Source organism: Hypomesus transpacificus, chromosome 17 (assembly GCF_021917145.1).
Source record: "Hypomesus transpacificus isolate Combined female chromosome 17, fHypTra1, whole genome shotgun sequence".
Lineage (NCBI taxonomy): Eukaryota > Metazoa > Chordata > Actinopteri > Osmeriformes > Osmeridae > Hypomesus > Hypomesus transpacificus.
Window position 1 is genome coordinate 3,339,144 of NC_061076.1, and position 20,024 is coordinate 3,359,167.

The 20,024-nt window shown below is 47.1% G+C and overlaps 1 protein-coding gene across 1 annotated transcript; it reads right to left on the reverse strand.

The window, feature by feature from the left end:
• Window positions 1-34: 34 nt before the first annotated feature.
• Window positions 35-19,613, reverse strand: cntnap1 (contactin associated protein 1). The gene is made up of 24 exons (XM_047037793.1): window positions 18,996-19,613; window positions 13,594-13,695; window positions 13,253-13,446; window positions 12,776-12,929; window positions 12,219-12,422; window positions 11,597-11,781; window positions 11,343-11,492; window positions 10,920-11,181; window positions 10,633-10,782; window positions 10,302-10,476; window positions 9,428-9,534; window positions 9,180-9,302; window positions 8,228-8,431; window positions 7,972-8,128; window positions 7,754-7,881; window positions 7,480-7,653; window positions 7,154-7,372; window positions 6,729-6,968; window positions 6,180-6,419; window positions 5,712-5,839; window positions 5,195-5,288; window positions 4,843-5,073; window positions 4,708-4,752; window positions 35-3,497 (listed from the first exon to the last, which is right to left on the reverse strand). Exons 1-24 carry the CDS (start codon window positions 19,054-19,056, stop codon window positions 3,298-3,300), a joined length of 3,927 nt encoding a protein of 1,308 aa, XP_046893749.1. The 5' UTR covers window positions 19,057-19,613; the 3' UTR covers window positions 35-3,297.
• Window positions 19,614-20,024: the final 411 nt, after the last annotated feature.

Genomic DNA, 20,024 nt, shown 5'->3' on the forward strand with positions numbered 1-20,024 from the left:
GGGGGAAACAGAATAACCAAAACAAAGATCAGACTTCCTTCAAGCTTCTTTATTGAAGTGATGGTTTGGTTTTGCGTTCATTTACATATTTATGGTCATTTACAGTGAACAAATTACAAAACAAAACCAAAATGACAGAGAATCAATATTACAGAGGGGAGAACACACCTCCTTATTGTCAGTGTGGCCACAAACAGGACAGCAGCTTGTCTCTGGTGCCTACTGCCACGGTCAGCAGGGGGGGCTAGAGAGGCCTCCTCCCCAGGGGGCTGCTTCCTCTGACCTGCCTGCTCCTCACCTCCAGCCCCTCTGGCTCCCTGGGCCCTGTCTGCCTTCTGTTGCTCCTCTCCCCCCACACCCTCTCACCCCTCGAGACCCACCCCGGTTCACCCTACAACTCTCATCTGCTCTGTTCCTGTCACCCTGCGAGTGGGAGCCAGATCCACAGCCAATCAGAACAGCCTCTGTGAAGTGCTGGTTGTGACCGATGATGTACAGTGTATGTCATGCCGTGGAGAATCAAGATTGGTGGAGCTGTGCCGGAGTAGGGAGGAGCCACCGGGACAGAAATTCTCTCTTCTCACTCTCATCTGCTATTGGTGGGTAACTAAGTGTGAGTTGGATCAGTTACTTCAGTGCACAGGTGCTTGTCATCAAACGCATCATCTTACATTGGCAGAGGATCCTTGTAACAAACTGGGTGAACACACACACCTACAATTCTACTGTGCATTCAATCACACACACACACACACTCCAGGGACCATGCATGGACAATCTAGTGTGTTGCTAGGCAGGGTGCACATACAGTGCAGTTCCTTCAAAATAAAACAAATGAGATATATTGCAGCATGTAGACGTAATACATAAATAAGTCGACTGTTTTCTTTGAAGGCTTCAAAGTCTATTTGACCACAGCTCTTAAACTGGTCTAATATGAACTCTGTAAGAGGTGATTGTCTATCTGACTGAAACACGACATCTTGATCATTGCTCATAAAAAGGAAAATGACTACACTCTGACTATGTTATCTCAGTGTGGTTCACCATTCATTATATCTAACACACTGTTACAATGATTTTGTGGGAAAAATCCAGGTATGGTAGAATCTAAAGATCCAAACCATTTATTATGTTTGTAACGCCTGTGATCAAATGTAGGCATCACATTGAGTGTACCGTCTTTTGTTAAGCTTCTACAGTACATGTTTCACAACATGTTTGATCCTAGCTGCTCCTACCGAAAGGACAATGAACTGATCACAGGTGTTTAGACAAGATCTGAATGAGTTTGTCCCACAGATGACAGGCACAACGTTATTCTTTCTATTCTGAACACGTCAGAAAGCTGGGAGGGAGGGGGTTATGAGCAACATTTCAGAGAGAAGCAGTCAGGATTGGCTGTCTACATTACCCAGTCACAAGAAGATTGACATTCAAATCTCCATCACCACTGCTTTGCTTAATTAAAACAGCATTCATAAATAAATAAACATCAAAACGCCTTATTCACATACTTATGTATAGATATGCTTGACATCCTAATGCAAGCGACTGCAAACGGAGCAAGCACACAAAAACATCTTCAGTGATCTGCGCAGGAAGCGGCTGATATTATTAAACGTCATTGCAAAGGTCATCATGCTCTAGTAATGCATGGCTTATGACAAAAAATAGTCTACATTTTCTCTTTTATTTCAATACTACTTTAGTGCTTTAGATTTCAAAGGGCGATAAGTGAGGATGCTTTGGTTCCACCACACACTAAGTGGTTTCCCTGACTGGAATATCTCTCTGTCGGGAGTGAAATGTGTTTCGAACATATGTGATTATACAGCCTTGTGAACAGAAAGCTAAGAAGCAGCAGTGACAGAAGGACTCTGTCCTACGGTAGGTGCCAAAGGTGTGGTGACAAGTACAAAATCTGCGTTTACACTGTGGTGGTCCCTTGTACTGTACACATGCCAGTGTGTGTGTCCTGTATGAGTGCATATGTGTCTGTGTATGTGTGTGTAAGTGTAGGTAAGTGTGTGTAAGTTTGCTTTTCCAGCTGTTGGTGAGAGACTTTCTTCAGTTCATGGAGGATTTTCTGGATGTCAGGGTAGATGGTTTGGGTCACTGTGTGCCCCTGTGCTCTGACTGTGCACTGACCTATTGAGAGCATTCACTAAAAAAACAAGACATATAGAAGAGAAAAACTGCCCTGAATGAGGACTACAGCAGAAGTCCCATCCCTAGTTAAATTCAACAGCACAACCTTCACTCCAGATCAGCAACAGTATTGGTGACACTTATTCTACAGCACCAAGGCATCGTATGGTTCACCAAGTTGTACCTTTATCACAATATGTTGCTCACAGCATTCGGATGGCTGCTTAATTCCTCAGCCTAAATGTACGACGCATTCACTTATACATATTTCTAGTGGATCAGTATAGTATAGTACTTTGCAAAGCTGCTAACTCCTGACATTAGGGCAAATCTGTATCGTAAAAATGATTCCGCTTTTGTATAGGTATACATTTTCATAGGCTGCAATACATCAAATACAAGTGAATGTGTCTTCCACATTCTTTAAATGTATTATCTCAAAGCTTATGCTCCATGCTTTACTGTGTACTGTCTCTTCATCTGGGCCCAAAGCAAGGGGAGATGATGAATCATTATTCATGGGTGCAAATGTTTTTTTAAATTTTCACATTTTTCATTAATCTGGGATATTGCACCATTTCTCCAGTGTAAATTGGTACACAGGCCAAAGCAGAAAGAGACAGGAAGCTGGATGTTTTCAACCAAATGGCTGCATGGGATTGACATCCCATTGACATCCCATTGAATACAGTAAATGACATTCATTTATCAGAAATGGGCCCAAAACAGCAACAATAGTCTGAATGCTTCATACATAATGTATTAATATGTGAATTGTGGTTTCAATGAAATCACATTTTATCAGTCTACTATCTAAATCCACATGTAGGTGAACTATCATGGTTACTTCTGACCTAGCTAATTTTGCTCTGATGAGGCACTTCAGTTGGTCACCCTGCAACACAGTGTGAGACTTGTTGGCTACTCACGCAATCGGGGCTTTGTTCGAACTATGAACCCTACAAAAATAGAACACATCAAAACACAAGGTAGAGCCAGGCATCAGATCACACACCTGGGGAAAGTCAACAATACTGAAAAATAAATCACAATACTATCAGACAAGCTGAAGGAAATCAGAAGAACAGGTATCTGTGTTTTTCCTAGGCGCCAAATCCTCCCCTCCTCACGCAAGTCCCCTTGATGCTAGTCGCTCCTGAATTCTTCATCGATTTCCGGAAGGTTCTTCTTCTCCTTGCGCAGCGTCTCGGTCAGAGGCCGGGAACTGCTGGGGGACTCCAGGTTCTTGGGCTCGTTGGTATGGTAACTGCCTTTCTGGCGGTACACGTAGATATAGATGCTGTACATGCCTCCGAAGAGCAACATCATTGCCAGGATAACCACCACTGCACGTAGAAAAACAGACAGACAAGACAACCACAGTTAAAGGAAGAAGCAATGGATGTCTACAAACAGAAAATCAATTGGAGCCACAGTGTGCTTTCTGAATTAATACACTGTTTGACCTGACAAATTGACCTGTGCCGCAATTATTTCTGTAAAATATATTTACCTTACAGAGGATAACCCTTATGATCCATATAATTACAGTATAGTTTGTTCTCTGCCATGAGAGATCGTTTTACACCATCGACTGGATTCTATGAAACCAAAGGTATAATTGTTCAGACAGCTGCATATTGCCATGAGCTAGACATTAGTCACTGAAGTTGTCCAATGACATGTACGAGCAGGGCACAGAAGGGACAGCAGTTCTCTACTCCAATCATCCGTCCCAGTGTGATGCTCAGCATTACCATGCCCTGAACACTCAGTCTGAATGATTGTTGAGACCGTCATCTATCAACAGTGAGCGGTAGAAGAAGAGGAAAAGAATGCAGTAAGTATAGCTGATCCGGTTATGGACTCAGACGGGGATAGGGCAGACTGGCTGAGAGGCAGAGTAATCCTGGAATGATGTCCCTTATGTCCTGGGAAAATTGATTCCAGATTCTGGCATCTGTACAGGTCACCTCACATATCAAAGTCCCTTCCCCCCTGCCGCCAACCCGCCCCCCTCCCCCGGTCCTCCCTCCCCCACGTGTATTTCACTATGATCATAAGGATTAGGAGGATAAGGAACTAATATCTTAATTATCTCCAATGATCCATTTCCAGACAGAGAAAAATGACAGGCATGTACATTTTGCCCTTATAGAGCATTAAATATCAGGCACGCTTCTACATGAATACTTAAAGCCTATTATAGAATCTGATGGCCTTCCAGATTTTAGGATTAGTAGGGTTTTAGTAAAATAGATTATTCCTTAACTGTTGTTAAGGCAGGCAGAGAGCCAGAGAGACAGACACAGAGAGAGAGAGAGAGAGAGAGAGAGAGAGAGAGAGAGAGAGAGAGAGAGAGAGAGAGAGAGAAAGAGAGAGAGAGAGAGAGAGAGACAGAGAGGCTTAAGACTAGAAGTATACTACAGTCAGGACTCCCAGATGTCATTCACTGACAGACAAAAACAGTGTATTCAGCCATATAAAAACTAGAGTATGCTCTTCCACAGTCATGGACCCCAGATTGGTTAGAATAATGGAACAGCAATAGCTCACCTGTCAACCAAAACAAGCCTAGGTCATCATGGATGTAGTAGTATTCTGGAAAGGAAAAAAATAGGTGTGTCAGGTACTGCAAGTTACGTAAGTCAATCTTAACTGCACGGTGCATTGTGGGACATTGAGTCTTACCAATGCCCGTGAACCAGGGGTCCACCTCCCAGGGCACGTATCCCAGGACAGGCGGGAACGCCCCACAGATGGACTCAGAGACATAGCCTTGTATTGTGACAGGAGGGTTTGTCTCGTTGGGCCGGAAGAAGGTTTTCAGAGGAGCATGGATGTTGTACCTCACCCCCGATATGCAACCAATAAAACCAGGACTGTTGTGTCTCTGAACCTCATAGTCAATGTCACCCACCTCTGAAGGAGAAAGGACACAGTAGAAATACGATCTCAGATATGTCTAGATCAGATCTTACCTGAAGAACAAAGACACAAGGCTGAACCAGGATGGACCTGGTAGGATAAGGTGGACTCTTACCCATCACCCTCCCCATGAACATGGACTTGGGTGAGTCAAACCGAAAGTCCTCCACCAGGGTAATCTTCTCAATAAAGGGCTCCATGTAGTCCACCTACAGGCAACACACAAGCATCCAGTACAGTATAACCTGTTGTATTTTGTACATGATGTAGCAAATTATACTTTAACCTGTTAATTAGTAGTGTCACACATATGTGATCGTTCGAAAGCGGGCCCCACAGAGTACCATCACACGTGTGATTCTGAACATTCCAACCGACTATTTTCCGATAGACAAAAACTATACGACAAACGCTATAGTATGGCTTCGAAATTTACAATTACGAGGTTAACAAGTAACACTAGCAGGTAGTAGCATTGCTACGAGTATTATGCTAAGTTGCTAGGTAACGGAAGCTAACTAAAGCTAGCCAGCTTCCGTTTTGAAAAAATAACTCACTCTGGTGGAAGCGTCTGTAACATTTAGAACTCAGTCCTTATACATTCAGTCCAAATACAGAAGAGAAGGTTATACCTGTGTTTTAATGGTTCGGTTGTGTCTGGTGATGTTGACATAGTGTGGGAACCCATCCGCCAGGTTCCTGTATGCCAGCTGGTACTTGTGGGTGATCAAGCCTAGCTTGTACCTCAGGTGTAGACTGCCTGCAGATGTAAGGAACACCTCATCAGCTCATCCTCCTACTTCCCAGATATTATTGTATTGTATATTGTATTATGGATAATATTGGGAAACATGCACTGGGCATTTTGCAGGGGTGTTCTTCTCAAGACGTTTTAACTTCATGGGCCGGGTTTCCCAGATTCGTTAAGAAGCTCTTAACGCTAAGAGAGTCTTAAGAACGTTCTAAGGGCGCTCTCGAACACTCTTAGAACGTTCTTAAGAAGATCTTAGCGTTAAGAGCTTCTTAACGAATCTGGGAAACCCGGCCATTGTCATCTCAGAGACATTCTCTGCCTGCAGGCGAAGTGAGAGCTCTCCTACCGTCCTTCCTGAGGATGACGGCCATGTAGTCCTGGATGAAGGAGCTGATATAGAGCAGCACGGCCGGGGTGTGGAGCGTACTGAAGCTGAATTCGATGTCATCGCTGGTGTCATTGTAACCCAGGCTGAAGTTGCGGAAGTGAGGGTCCAGCCAGTTGGCCCACACAGCCTCGTCTGAGATGGCCTTCTTCCTGATGTCATAGCGAAGCCACGAGCCAATCTCAAAGTAGGCCCCGATGTCTTCGAAACAATGGAGGGTTAAAGGGGAGTCAGATGGCTGAGCGGTGAGGGAGTCGGGCTAGTAATCAGAAGGTTGCCGGATCGATTCCCTGCCGTGCCAAATGACGTTGTGTCCTTGGGCAAGGCACTTCACCCTACTTGCCTTGGGGGGAATGTCCCTGTACTTACTGTAAGTCGCTCTGGATAAGAGCGTCTACTAAATGTAAATGTTAAAGTGCCGATGTCAAATGTGTGAGGTGACTTTCATGTCGGGATATTTTACGCTACTTTACCTCAGCAATGATTTAGATGAGGTACCATTGAACCTACCTTTATGACAGTAGAAGCCTTCAAAGGCTGTGTTGTTGCAGTCACACGTGTAGGCAGCGTAGCCCTCTATGCACTGGCCGTCGTTTCGACACGGTATGGTGGCATTGAGACACTGGCCTGTGCAGTTCTTCCGGATCCCCTGTTCCTCATTCACCTTCCCTTCCAGGTCCAGAGTCACTCCATTCATACGTAACCCCCGGAGACAGCCCAGGTACGGACGATTAGTCCGATTGGCTGAGCCTGGTTACACGAGACAGCACTCTGAGTTGTCTTTTACACAGGACATTGTAAAGGCAAAGAAGTAATAATAATAATTTCTACTGGACAACTGACTTATCAACTGACTTGGAATTAGCGACATACACAAATTCAGAAACTAACAGGAGGTTTAAACCCCAAACACCATGCTCCCCTCTTTAACCTACCGATGAGGAGTGGGTGGGTGAACTTCATGGTGACAAAAGTCTGACCAGGGAAGCGTTTGATTGCCCAGGGTTGGTAGTCCACTTTAATCCTGGCCACCTTCACATTGAGCTCAGCCTGGACATAGTGCCACTCGTTATCGTTAAGTGGCACAGGCGAATGTAAAGTCACGTTGAGAATGCCGTCCCCAACCATGAATATAAAGGCCAGGTCTTGGGTGGCTGGGAAGGGAGAATAAAATATAAACAAGGAGGACAAGACAAGAAAACATTTTGGGTTGCAAGTCTGTTTAGGCTGCTTCTCTGTTGATGCTATCATCCTGACATACTGTTAAGCTCGATGCGTATGAAATTGCGGAGGTGCTCGTCAGAGTTCTCCAGGAAGACGCCGTGATCGCGGTAGGTTTTGAAGTGGAAGGAGATGTCAGCACTGCTGCCAGGCGTGAAGGTGGGGAAAGTGATGTAAGTGGGCTTGGTGAAGGCTATGGTGTTCCAGATGTTTCCTGTGGGACAGAGTCAACATGAGATTCATAACCAGCCAACAAAGACAACTCAGTGTTTCCAAGGGGGGGTCAGGGGGGGAGGGGTAATGGTTTTACTCACTGTCGCCATGGCAACGTAGAGGCCCTAGACTGAAGTGGGCCTCAGAGCCGGTTCTGTTAGTGTCCCCTACCACCACCTTCCTCACTGGCAGGTGATCCCTCCAGTCCAGATAGCCCTTATCTGTATACCTGAACAGAACAAAGATGGATGTTAGAATGAAAACTACAGTAAACTGGCAGTTTATATATACATATGCCTATGTGTTCTCTCTCTCTCACCATTGCCGGTAGTCTGCATCGCAGTTGCACTGGAAGCGGGAGTCAGCGCAGGTCTGGTTGATAGAACAACCACACTTCTGGCTCTCGCGGAAGGTCCCGCCCCAGTAGTAATGACTGTCATTATTCCTCCCAATCCAATAACCGTACGGCCTTCCGTCTGAAAGTGATGTGGACAGAGCCAAACATGAATGCATCAGCCGTTGCAATGCATCAACAGTATGTCACATGCACGTTGGCAGTTTCCAATCCCACTCACTGGGGGTGTTGAGGAGGCGGGACTTGTAGCAGGAGTAGCTGATCCACTGTTCACAGTACATGGAGGTGTTGGCCAGCGCTGTCACTTCATCCCAGGAGGCGTTCCAGTAGTTGACGTCTCCGATGAAGGGCCGCTCCACCGTGCTGCCAGACACCTTGGTGCTCTCAACACGGTCATGCATTATCACCGTCCAGGCCTTGTACGCTGAGGAGAAGGAGAGAGAGACAGGCAGAGAGAGAGAGAGAGAGAGAGAGAGACAGGCAGAGAGAGAGACAGGCAGAGAGAGAGACAGGCAGAGAGAGAGAGAGAGAGAGAGAGAGAGAGAGAGAGAGAGAGAGAGAGAGAGAGAGAGAGAGAGAGACAGAGAGAGAGAGAGAGAGAGAGAGAGAGAGAGAGAGAGAGAGAGAGAGAGAGAGAGAGAGAGAGAGAGAGAGAGAGGCAGGCAGAGAGAGCGGGAGAAAGAGACAGGCAGAGAGAGAGGGGGGAGGTAGAGAGAGAGAGACAGAGAGAAGTGCAGGTAGAGAGACAAAGACAGAAAAAGAGACAGAGACAATAAGAGAGAGAGGAGAGAGAGTGAGGGTGGATTTGATCAGTATCTAGAGACGTCATATTTGAACAGACAGCTCTTTAGAAACCACTGGACCCTGTCTAATCAGGATTCGTACGAAACACATTAATAGGTTTGTATGATTGCATTGTGCAGGGTGGAGAATCCTGGGCCCTGAACCAATTACTGTCTCTGGGCCCACATGTGTTATCCTCTGCTATTGTTCATTACATGATACACAGATGGCCGAGCGTAATCTCCTGTCTTTTCATGTTCCTCGGATATGTATTGAAAATTCAAAACAACCACATGATTACTATTTGAAAATACCCCGATACATATTTAGCTCTGTAGATACAGCTGTGATCCAATGCATGGATTAGATAAGTGACAGTGACTGCTCACATTTCATCATACAGTACACCTCAAACGGTTTCAATGGTCCACTCAGGTCCGGGTCAATGGTGTAGTTGCCTGACCCATAGTTCCCATGGAGCCTATAGGCCTCACAGGATTCCTTGTACACAGCTGTTTGGTGGGGAGACAAAGGGGGAAAGATTTATGTATGGGTCCAACATGGCAAAAGTATGACATCATTTATTTGCCCATTTTTATCTTGAACAATCTCTTTTGTGTCATGAGGCTGTACTCACAGTTGTGACACACTTCGCCTTTATACCCAGTGTTCTCACACAAACAGATGAAGTCATCCCAGGACTGGATGCATCGGCCTTCGTGTTCACACGGGTTAGGAGTGCATCTGGACACAACACCAACATAAAAGTCAAGTGAACAGCTGGTCGACAGGGCGACGGGACCTCATCTAGTTCTGTCTGTCTTGACTGACAGATGGGCAAGAGTGATAGAGAGAGAGAGAGGTCACTCTCTCCCCCTCCTTTTATGAGGTGAGATTTAGAGGCTGAGGCGTTCCACTTCTGGGTGGGGGGTGGGGGGGGTGGTAGGGCGGTCGGTCGCTAAGTAACAGCCGATACCTAACTTTATAGACTTGTGCTTTACCACAGCTGCATTTACAAGTCCTTCACATAAGAAAACCAGTGAAAATAGAATCTAATCCTATAAAATGCCATATGGCATAGCACTATATGACTATATGAGTCATATATAACATGTGACTGATATAATCACATCATATATCACACCGTGCACACAGCAGCATGGCATTGGGCATTGAGTGGAAAGCGTTCCTTGTGCTTGCCCATACGTAACGCTAAGCATAAGCCCAGCCTTAAGCCTCAAAATAAATCTCTGGACAATGTCTACTGTGTCATGCCACTCGTCTGTCATTGAAGAGAGAGGAGGTTTATGGCTGGGCCCACATCCATTCATCTCTATAGGAACCTTGACTCTGTCAAGGCAGCATGCTAGCAGGATGGTTGGTGCAGTGAGGCTAACCTATACAACATCATCCCATCACGATGAGATTACGTGTGAAGATGGAATGGGGAAATGACCCACCTCTAAACTCTGCTGAGTCTGTACCCGCCCCCACCACACACACACACCCACCTGTCTGTGATGCCACAGGTGCCCAGAAGCAGCTCAGCGTAGCGTCCCCATTTCCGCTGCAGGATGATGTCGATGTCCAGCTGCTCATTGTCGATGTAGATCTGCTGCATGCAGCCGTGGAAGTGGTTCAGCTTGGTCTCGCACTTCCTCACCGTGTTGTTGGTCTTCGGACAACCTGAGCGCCCGATCAGGAAGAAGAGGAGAGTGAGATGAGAGTGCTGTGGTTGCTAATCCTTTAATGTTGACGTCGCTGACAAGGACAAGGAGGTTCAATGCGACTCTGATACTAAGACTGTGATGAATGGGGAAATGGTTTGGGTCAAGCATTCACCTCCAAAGAAGTAGCGGTCTCCGGTGCGGACAGTGAAGGGGTTGGTGATCTTCAGGGGAGAGCCCTCGTCGTCATCGATGGTGATGGTCATCAGGTTGTCTCTCGCTGCCAGATCCACCGTGTGCCACATTCCATCGTTCAAACGGTAACCTGGGGCAACAACATCCTGCCGTCAAATCTACAGTCAGCAAACATTGCATCCTCCATACGGTTCTTTCGCCGTGTTGAACCTATGTAGAGTGGACAGTGTACAGGAAGTAATGTCGATGTTGTGATGTATATCCCACCGGCAGCAAACTGCAGTTTCTTCTTGCCAGGCTGCATGATGGTGACGTTGACCTGCCCCTCACTTAGGCCCAGCTCCAAAGCCCCCAGGTCGTCGGCAAAGCGTGTGAACATCAACAGGCCCGTGTAGTCCCAGGAGCGGAACTTAAACTTTACAAACATACGCGGCTTCCGGAAGAAGCCCGGCACCTGCAGGTAGTTGTTGGGTCCAGCGAAGGTCATGGGCTTCCACAGAATGTCACGGCATGCATAATGCATCTTTTTCTGAGGAGAAGAACGCAGAAAAGAGAGTTTACTCCTCAAGGGGTTTACATTTTGCTAAATGACTGACCTTTGAGATGCCACCATGTACAAACGGCGAGCCGGGAGTGTGATTGGACGATGAGTTGAACAGTAAAAAGTGTCTGCTGAGAAAAAGGCTCAACCTGCCGAGGGATGCGTATCTCTGGCTCCTCCCTCTTGGCCATGTTGATGATATTGACCCCGTTGATGAAGACGTTTTCCAGGCAGCCCCGGAAGTTGAGCTTGTCTGGAAGGTGGGGCTGGTTGGGCTCGATCACCCCCCCTATGTAGAGCTAGGAAGGGAAACCGGTCAAAGGATGACATCATGGGGCACTATATATTTCGTAGAAGAGAGATGTTTGAATATTTATGCTCGATGACTGGCTGGCTGACACACCTGCTTGTCCAGGTCCAGGTAGGTGAACTCTCCATTGCAGATGGCGGTCTCTTTCTGACTGTCCACGGTGAAGTTAACTTGGCGGCCGTAGCGTTTGATGGTGACGTAGTGCCAGTGCTGGTCGTCCAGAATGTTACCCACAGTCATCGTGGTGCGACCATCCACCTGGTGAACTGCACTGCTTCCTACAAAACAGACAGCACTGAGTATTATCATACTTCATTCATATACAGTGTCTCTAATACAGTGTGATTGATGCCAATGACCTCAACAGAGTCTAATTCTAAAATCTGTGAAAAGCTTGAAGCTGCAGAGACATAACAAACAGGTTGAGGAGCTCCACAGTCATCGATCTAGCCGGATGTCTAGATATCTCCTCCCAGCAGCCTAATGTCTTCATTTCAGAAATAAGACAAGCCAGTCTCACACTGTTCCTTGAGATTAATGACGGCCACCGACAAGCAGTAAGGACCGCTCCTCTCCTTTCTTCCTTCCACACAGCACTGTTGGAATATTTCACCCACACTAGCTGTCCCGCATCCCCCATCGCTGCCCCACAGAGAGCGCCCTCTCCACTACCACTGTCTCCTCACAGGCAGACACGCAGGGAAACCAGCCGTACCCAGGCAGATCGTGAGGTAGAGGCGTCCCCTCTTCAGCTCCAGGGTGAGGAGGTCCCCCTGGATGCCCTCACTGTGCAGCAGCAAGCCGTCCTGCTCCAGGGTCTTGAAGTTGAGGGCAAAGTGGTCCTGCAGCGTCCGGAGCTTCTGCTCTGGGTACTGGTAGACCACCGAGTCGTCTCCGTTCATCTGCATGACGTAGGAGTCTGGCACACATGGTTGGAGGGTTTAATGGTCTTCGTTTTAGTGTTCTTGGATTATGTAAAGACATTGAGAAGCAGAACTCTGATACCTGTGCTGACTACCAGGTAATATATACAACATGTACCTGTCACCGTGCCTTGGTGAGCAATAGCTTAATAAGTTATAATAGCTTAATATCTTATAATAAGTTAATAAGCATTGTGAGATCAAGTGATTCATTTGAATTGATTGAAACTTGATACTGTACCCTGTGACAACACCAATGAAAAGGTATTGGAGTCACACAGAGGAATGGTGTTTGTGTCAGTATCACAATGTATCTTGAGAGGCCTTGTCGGTTGCCATCAGTGTTTACCGTAGGCACAGCCAAAAACCTCCAGCCGGACACCAATCTTGCCCCCGTTCTCGGTGTTCCAGCCTAGCGGCAGCAGGCGGATGTGTTTGGCAGTGAAGGCGTAGTGGAAGACATTCCTCTTCACTTGGTTGTAGTTCCAGTTCCCTGGCAGTGTCTGTGGAAAGCACAGAGAGAAAGACAGAAAGAGAGAGGAGAAAGACATTCAGTCGACGCAGTGTTTCGTCCCCGCTCAATGACTACAGATAAACATTTGAATACAAATGATTCTTGCTAATGCCGTGGCTAATGTGGTGATGATGTCTAAGTGGTACTCCATAGGGGAATATGCATGTAATCAACTGCTGCCCGGTCGGCTCTTGGTAACATAAGTCACCAGCAGAGATCACTCAGAGATCTTAGTGAAGCCCCCCACCCCCACCCCCACCTCCACCCCCACCCCCACCCATCACAGCCTCCCCTGTTCTGCCTCCACAGTACCGAGTTGCCTCCTTTCATGACGTAGGGGGTCCAGGCGTCCGGCCTGTCCCCGTAGAGCAGGGTGTACTTGGTGACCCAGTCGTAAGAGTTGAAGGTGCCCTGTGTGGCGATGGCCACGATGCGGTACTTCCTGCCCAGGTCCACCTGCAGCCAGGGCTGCCTGTCCCTGGGGGCGGGTGACCAGCCACTACTTCCTGAGCGGGAACACACACAGGAAGCAGATAAATGACAACAAGCTAACACGTGTAGCAAAAGTGTAGGACCAGAAAAACACACATAGACATGTACCGTATGAATAAATACCAGTGAATATATGATGATGCAAACAGGCAAGAGCTTACCATACAGTTTGGCAAAGTTGGCAGAGTATAGAAAGTTGTATCTAGAGGAGGCCAGGAAGGAGGAGGCGTATAGCTGAGAGACCAGGGGGTCGACACATTCTCCTGGAGAGACAACCACAGAAGAGGAGGTTAAACACAAGGGCTACAGTCCCCTTTTATCTCTAGACTTGTATCCCTCGAGTCGACTAGCTAAAACGTAATATTGTATTCTACTACTGCTACTCGATGAGGTTCTAATACTGTGTTACATGTAAGTAGTTTTGTCAGTGGGTTTCTTCCCAGACACACCTAACACGTTTATTTCAGCTGTAATAGAGAGAAACCTCTATCTCAGACAAATACAGAGACACCTTGTAATTGTCTATGAGATGAATGATTGCAATACAAAGTTAATTACACACTCAATCCCCATCAAGCACACGGAACGAATCATATCGGCAGAAGGCTTTCAGCTTTTAGCCAAGCACATTAGGTCAATGTGTTTTTGTGTGTATGTCTATGTGTGTATGTGAGTGAAGAGAGAAAGAGCGAATGAGAAAGGGAGCCTGTTTGTGTGAGTTAGAACGTGGAGCTGTAATGATTGCACTCTGCCATCGTATTGAGAGACTGCTGATGTGTCAGGGTGATAGCTGGTGTTATTCTCCATCTGCCTGCTGGACAGATAGGAGGGAAATTATTCAGGTCCTGCATCTCCTCGTGCCATCCGCTGCGAACCCTGTCCCACGCCCCCTGCAATTAGGACTCCCCATAACTCTGCCTAATCTAGTCATTGCCTCAGATACACACATAAGGTCTTCACTTAGGCCACTGGGAGCAACTGTTTTATCTTTCTATAGGCTTAAATATGCCTGTTACTTCACCCGACAGCTAACTGAGGCACTGTTGGAAGAGAGCTCTTTAAGAAGAGGAACACACTGTGACCTAAACTAACTCCAGAACAACAACAAAAAGGAATATGATCTTTCTGTTGTTTTTGGCGACAGATTCAAAAGGGTTCTGTACGTGTATCTAGACTGGGACTCAGTGACTTCCTCTCCTCCCAAACGGGATTCAGGTGGAATCGTTTCTATTCCAGTCAGTGAGGTCAGGGAGCTGGGGGGGGAGGAAACAGGTGGAAGCTAAAAAGAGAGATGTTAGCAGAATTAGTATTCAGGCTGCAGATGGAGGGAGGTGAGAGAGAGTGCAGTCTCCTCCCTGAACGCTCATCGTGGGGAGAAGGGAGACGAAATTTGCATGGGTGCCAAAAAGCTCACAAATAATATTGCAAATGGATAACCTAACACTGCTGCTTAGCTGTGCTCTGCCTGTAGGTCTCCCATCGAAATATGTGAAAACTTGCTGAGCAGTGCTTTGCTAAACAAAGATGATGTCACCGTGATAACACCTTTTCCATTTTACAAGAAAAACAAGTCCATTTACAGGACAAATGCATTTACATTTTAGTCATTTGGCAGACACTCTTATCCAGAGCGACTTACAGTAAGTACAGGGACATTCCCCCGAGGCAAGTAGGGTGAAGTGCCTTGCCCAAGGACACAACATCATGGGGCGCGGCGGGGAATCGATCCGGCAACCTTCTGATTACTAGCCCGACTCCCTCACCGCTCAGCCACTTGACTCCGTGCAACCATCCCTTTTCTCAAGGACGACACACTGAGGTGGTAGAAATCAGCTTAGGTGGAGAAATGTGACCTTGACAGTCTGTCTCCCTCTGTCTGCATGTCTGACGTATAAACAACCTTGCCAGGCTATCCTGTGTTTCCTCCCGGAAGAGGTGACAGACTGTAAATCGGCTCTATCCTTTCCAACTGAACAATAGTAGTGTTAGCTGTGCGGATTCCTTAAAGACTGACATAGCTGTGGTAGCTGGCTAAAGTAGTGTTTATGAAAGGTGGTCATTGCGTGAAGGAGTCAGAGGACAAACATGGAACAGACAAATGAGGGAGGGAGGAAGTGAAAGTGACAAGCGACGAGATAACATCCGTCACCAAATCACCATGGAGATTACCTTACACAATGACTGTTCTCAGGTGCACTTGTTTTGATCTTCCTGGTGGAGAGTGCAGTCTTGGAGGGAGGAGCATGAAAGGCAAGGCTCAGCCCTCCAGACTACTGCAGGTTCTACCAGGACACTCAATGCCCCACCCCTCCCAGTGGGACGCTCCTCCTCTCCCTCTCTGCTCCCATCTCCTCCTCTCCTCCTCTCCCTCTCTGCTCCCATCTCCTCCTCTCCTCCTCTCCCTCTCTGCTCCCATCTCCTCCTCTCCTCCTCTCCCTCTCTGCTCCCATCTCCTCCTCTCCTCCTCTCCCTCTCTGCTCCCATCTCCTCCTCTCCTCCTCTCCCTCTCTGCTCCCATCTCCTCCTCTCCTCCTCTCCCTCTCTGCTCCCATCTCCTCCTCTCCTCCTCTTCCTCTCTGCTACCCTCTCGTCCTCTCCTCCTCTCCTCCTCTCCCTCTCTGCTCCCCTCTCGTCCTCTCCTCCTCTCCTCCTCTCCCTCTCTGCTCCCCTCTCGTCCTCTCCTCCTCCCCTCCTCTCCCTCTCTGCTCCCCTCTCTCCTTTCTACATCCATATCTCTCTGTCTCTGCCAGCTTTGTACTTTTTTTTCCTCCCAGACTCTCTTTCTTATCGCTCTGCCAACGCTAAAAAGGATCCTTACAAAATACTTCCTCACACTCCTCGCACACACACAGACCCTTCTCAAGTGGGCGTGGTGATGTCGTAGTTGCTAAAACGTGCACCCGGAGTCTCTCCAGAACATTCCGTCCTCAGCCCCCCCTCACTCTCTCTGTCTCTCTCGCTACCTCCCTGCACCACGAGTTGGTCTCTGATTCCATCTATCATTAAACGACTGGGGGAGTTTGCATGAGGAGGTCTGGGCCCAGGAAATGCTTACTCATCAGTCTTGTGTTACTGTGGAAGATAAGCTGAGCAGTCTGGGCTGACCCTTCACTACTGATGGGCCATACATATGGATAGATATAGCTTTATGGATATATAGATAGTCCTTCCATTGACATACAACATCACTCGGGGGCTGATGATGGAGCATTCTTAATTAATCTATGACTCACATGAATCTTCTGCATTTGCAGCCTCTTCCAGGTGTACCACCAAAGTACACTGAGGATGAATTTGGGGAGGGAGGGACAGACGCAAGCAATAGAATAAGATATGAATTATTTATGGTTTAAGGTGGGGGGGTATCTGAGGCGAGGGAAGGAGGGGACCTGAAAGCTGCAGAGTCAAAGTCAAACGTTTCAGATGGGGGGGGGGGGGTTCAGTGTTCTGCACTTTTCTAAAAATAGAACGGCAGAGTTGCACACTAGTGCATCCTCTCCCGTCCATCTCCAGAAAGAACGATGCCTCTCATGGAGACTCAGACAGTCTGTCTGGGGACTGGATCTGCTCAGGCCGTTTACCAGAACGCATCACAATCACAGAACACTATCACAGAACACAGAACAGTCACACAAATACGAACACACCCAGTCAGCCCATGCACTGCAGGGGCCCCAGGAGAGCTCAGCCTGCATAAGCCCCACCCAGGATCAGATCAGAGTTTTTTTTTTGGAGTCTCCATTTTAATCTGGCACAGCTCCACTGAGCACATTCCACTAACAGCCTTCCGGTGCAGATTTACAATGCTGCTTGCCTGCCTACCACCCTACAATCCTTGCTCCTTGACCACTGTCCCAGATGTGCAGGCCTCCACCCAGACACACATACCCGGCCAGCACAGGGTCCTAGACTTCCAGCACATAGCCACACAACAAAACCCCTCCACCCACCCCCCCTACCCTAACTACCCATCAAAGCTCCACCCCCTCACCACGCCGCACACAGACACACTTCCCATCATCACCATGTCCCCTCCCACACACACTACCATCAACACCATGTCCCCTCCCACAGACACTACCATCATCACCATGTCCCCTCCGACAGACACTACCCATCATCACCATGTCCCCTCCGACAGACACTACCCATCATCACCATGTCCCCTCCGACAGACACTACCATCATCACCATGTCCCCTCCCACAGACACTACCATCAACACCATGTCCCCCCACTTTACAACCCAACCATGTACAAAAAAGCCATGTACCCTTCAACACAATGCAGGCCACTACACTACCCAACACCATGCACAATCCTACAATGTCCTTGAAACACAGATTCAGTAGCATAATCACACAATCAGATCAGAAAGTCTAGCACAGAATAGTCTGCTTGGATGATCCTCTTACCATAACCCCAGCACCCCCCCGGCACCCCCCCCAGCACCCCCCCAGCACCCCACCAGCTCCCCCCCAGCACCAAGGGGGCACATGGGGCAAGTGTTCAGTTGGACATGTTGTCAACACAAATATAGAATGACAAGAGCCTGTCCTTTTATTGTAGAGGGGGGATATTAAAGCCCATCATCTTTTATGGAATCAATCCATCATGGTAAGCTGTCTTTCCCACCCCCCCCCCCCCCCCCTCCCCCATCCATCCCACCCCCAAATACAGACACCAATCAGTTCCCCAATCAGTAGGCTATGGTAAATATTCAAAATTGCCCTGTAGGTCTGTATATTGTTATAATTATATAAAACCAAAATAATACGTGTAATGTAAACATGTACATACAACTTGTATCATTAACAATAAAGCGTGATCTGAATAAATGTTGCACACTGTAAAATTACTGAAATTATGATTTCTATCATGCTTAGTCATGCTAATGTCCTAGGTGAGCGTACGCGGAGCTCGCGGACAGGTGATGAGAACACACTGTCAAAGTACTGCAGTGGGGTGGTCCCGCACGAGGCATGAGGTTGGGCGCAGTGGATTTCTTAAAACTGCAGTTTTTCGAGTTTTAATAACACACTACATTTGAAACACGGTCGTTACATTTCCGTGACTTTCCCAATGCACACAGGCCCCCAAATATATTGAATTTCGTCCACATCGGTGGGAAATGATGAAGCCCGATGATGCAGAAACTTGCACGTTGGCTCGAAAAAGCACTGCAATGCAGACAGCCCCGTGCGAGGGTATCATTGCCGCGCGCCTTCCGCATAACCGATGTTTCTTTTTAATATATATATTATTTCAAAAATATTTATGTAGGCTATTATATGCAATTGTGTAAACCATGAGTCATGTAAACTGGCATACAATGTTTGAAACGTAATGTCAGAGATTCGTTAGTTGCTGCCCTTCACAGCAGTTTCATTTTACCCTCCATCATTTTGATTTAGGTACTTTAATGCAACATTTTGCAGTAGGCTATCCTCCTTTTATTAGTATCTTTTATTTAGATACTGTGGCTATTGGTTAATAAATGATCTGATAACACAAGACTAACCAACAAGAACATTTTAAATAAATTACTTTTTCACAGCACTTACGTGATGAGCAATGTTGAAAACACAAAAATAAAAGGCAAAGGCTGAGTATTTTGCAAATCATCCTTCACTGAGGATAGCGTCTCCACATAGGCTACGTTTATTAGATGGTAGATTGTTTTCCTCCCGTCCATCAGGCAGCACTGCATCCTTTCACCCTTTCTTTTCCCAACTTTGACTCAGGCAGTTCCAACTCCTGTTCCCGGGATCTCGGTTAGATCCTGCCGGGGCGGGGGACGCGCATCAGCAGCTGATGCTGCGTTAACCAAGAGCGCGCACTACTTTTATTATTAGTACATTATTTAAAAATGAACATCCCATAAGATATAATTTCCAGATCGTTATCCCAGGTGTTGTGGAGCTGCGTAACTACTGCTAGGATAATGTGACTCCAGTGGCTCCACCAGTAGCCTTTCCCAAATATTCCGGTCCAGAGCAGGGTGGACAGCAAAAAAAAAAAAACTTTTTGTCCAGGCTTTTATTGGTGACTTCTGTTTTCCAATAGAAGATACATTTTATGTTTTCCTGTCGCCTGTGAGAAGACTATATGTATCAATACTGTCACGTCAGCGACAGAAATTCCTCCTCTTTTGTCAGAATCGTTGAATTATTTTCCTGCAATGATGCACTGGCACGGGCTCTAGTGGCCTCTCGTCTGCTGCTCGGGTGGCATGCTAACCCATCTACCCACAGTCATCTGGCCACAACCGAGCGCACTGCGTTTATGAGGAATAATGGTTGGAATAATTTCCTCTCCAGGAACGATGTAACATTAATAATCTCGTAAAAGACGAATGTCGTTTATCCCGATACAATTCAACAACTAGGCCTACAGCACAGTTGGCAGAGCAGTTTGGCACAGAAATAACGTTTTTACCTGAAGTAAAATTGACAAACAACCATGACCAAACACAATGCCCTTGGTATCTAGTCATTCACGATATATTGATTATGTCTACATGCCTGAACAAGCTAAATGTTGCCAGCTGTGGAAGGGTTGAGGCTCACACTGAGAGGGTGGGGGTAGGGTAG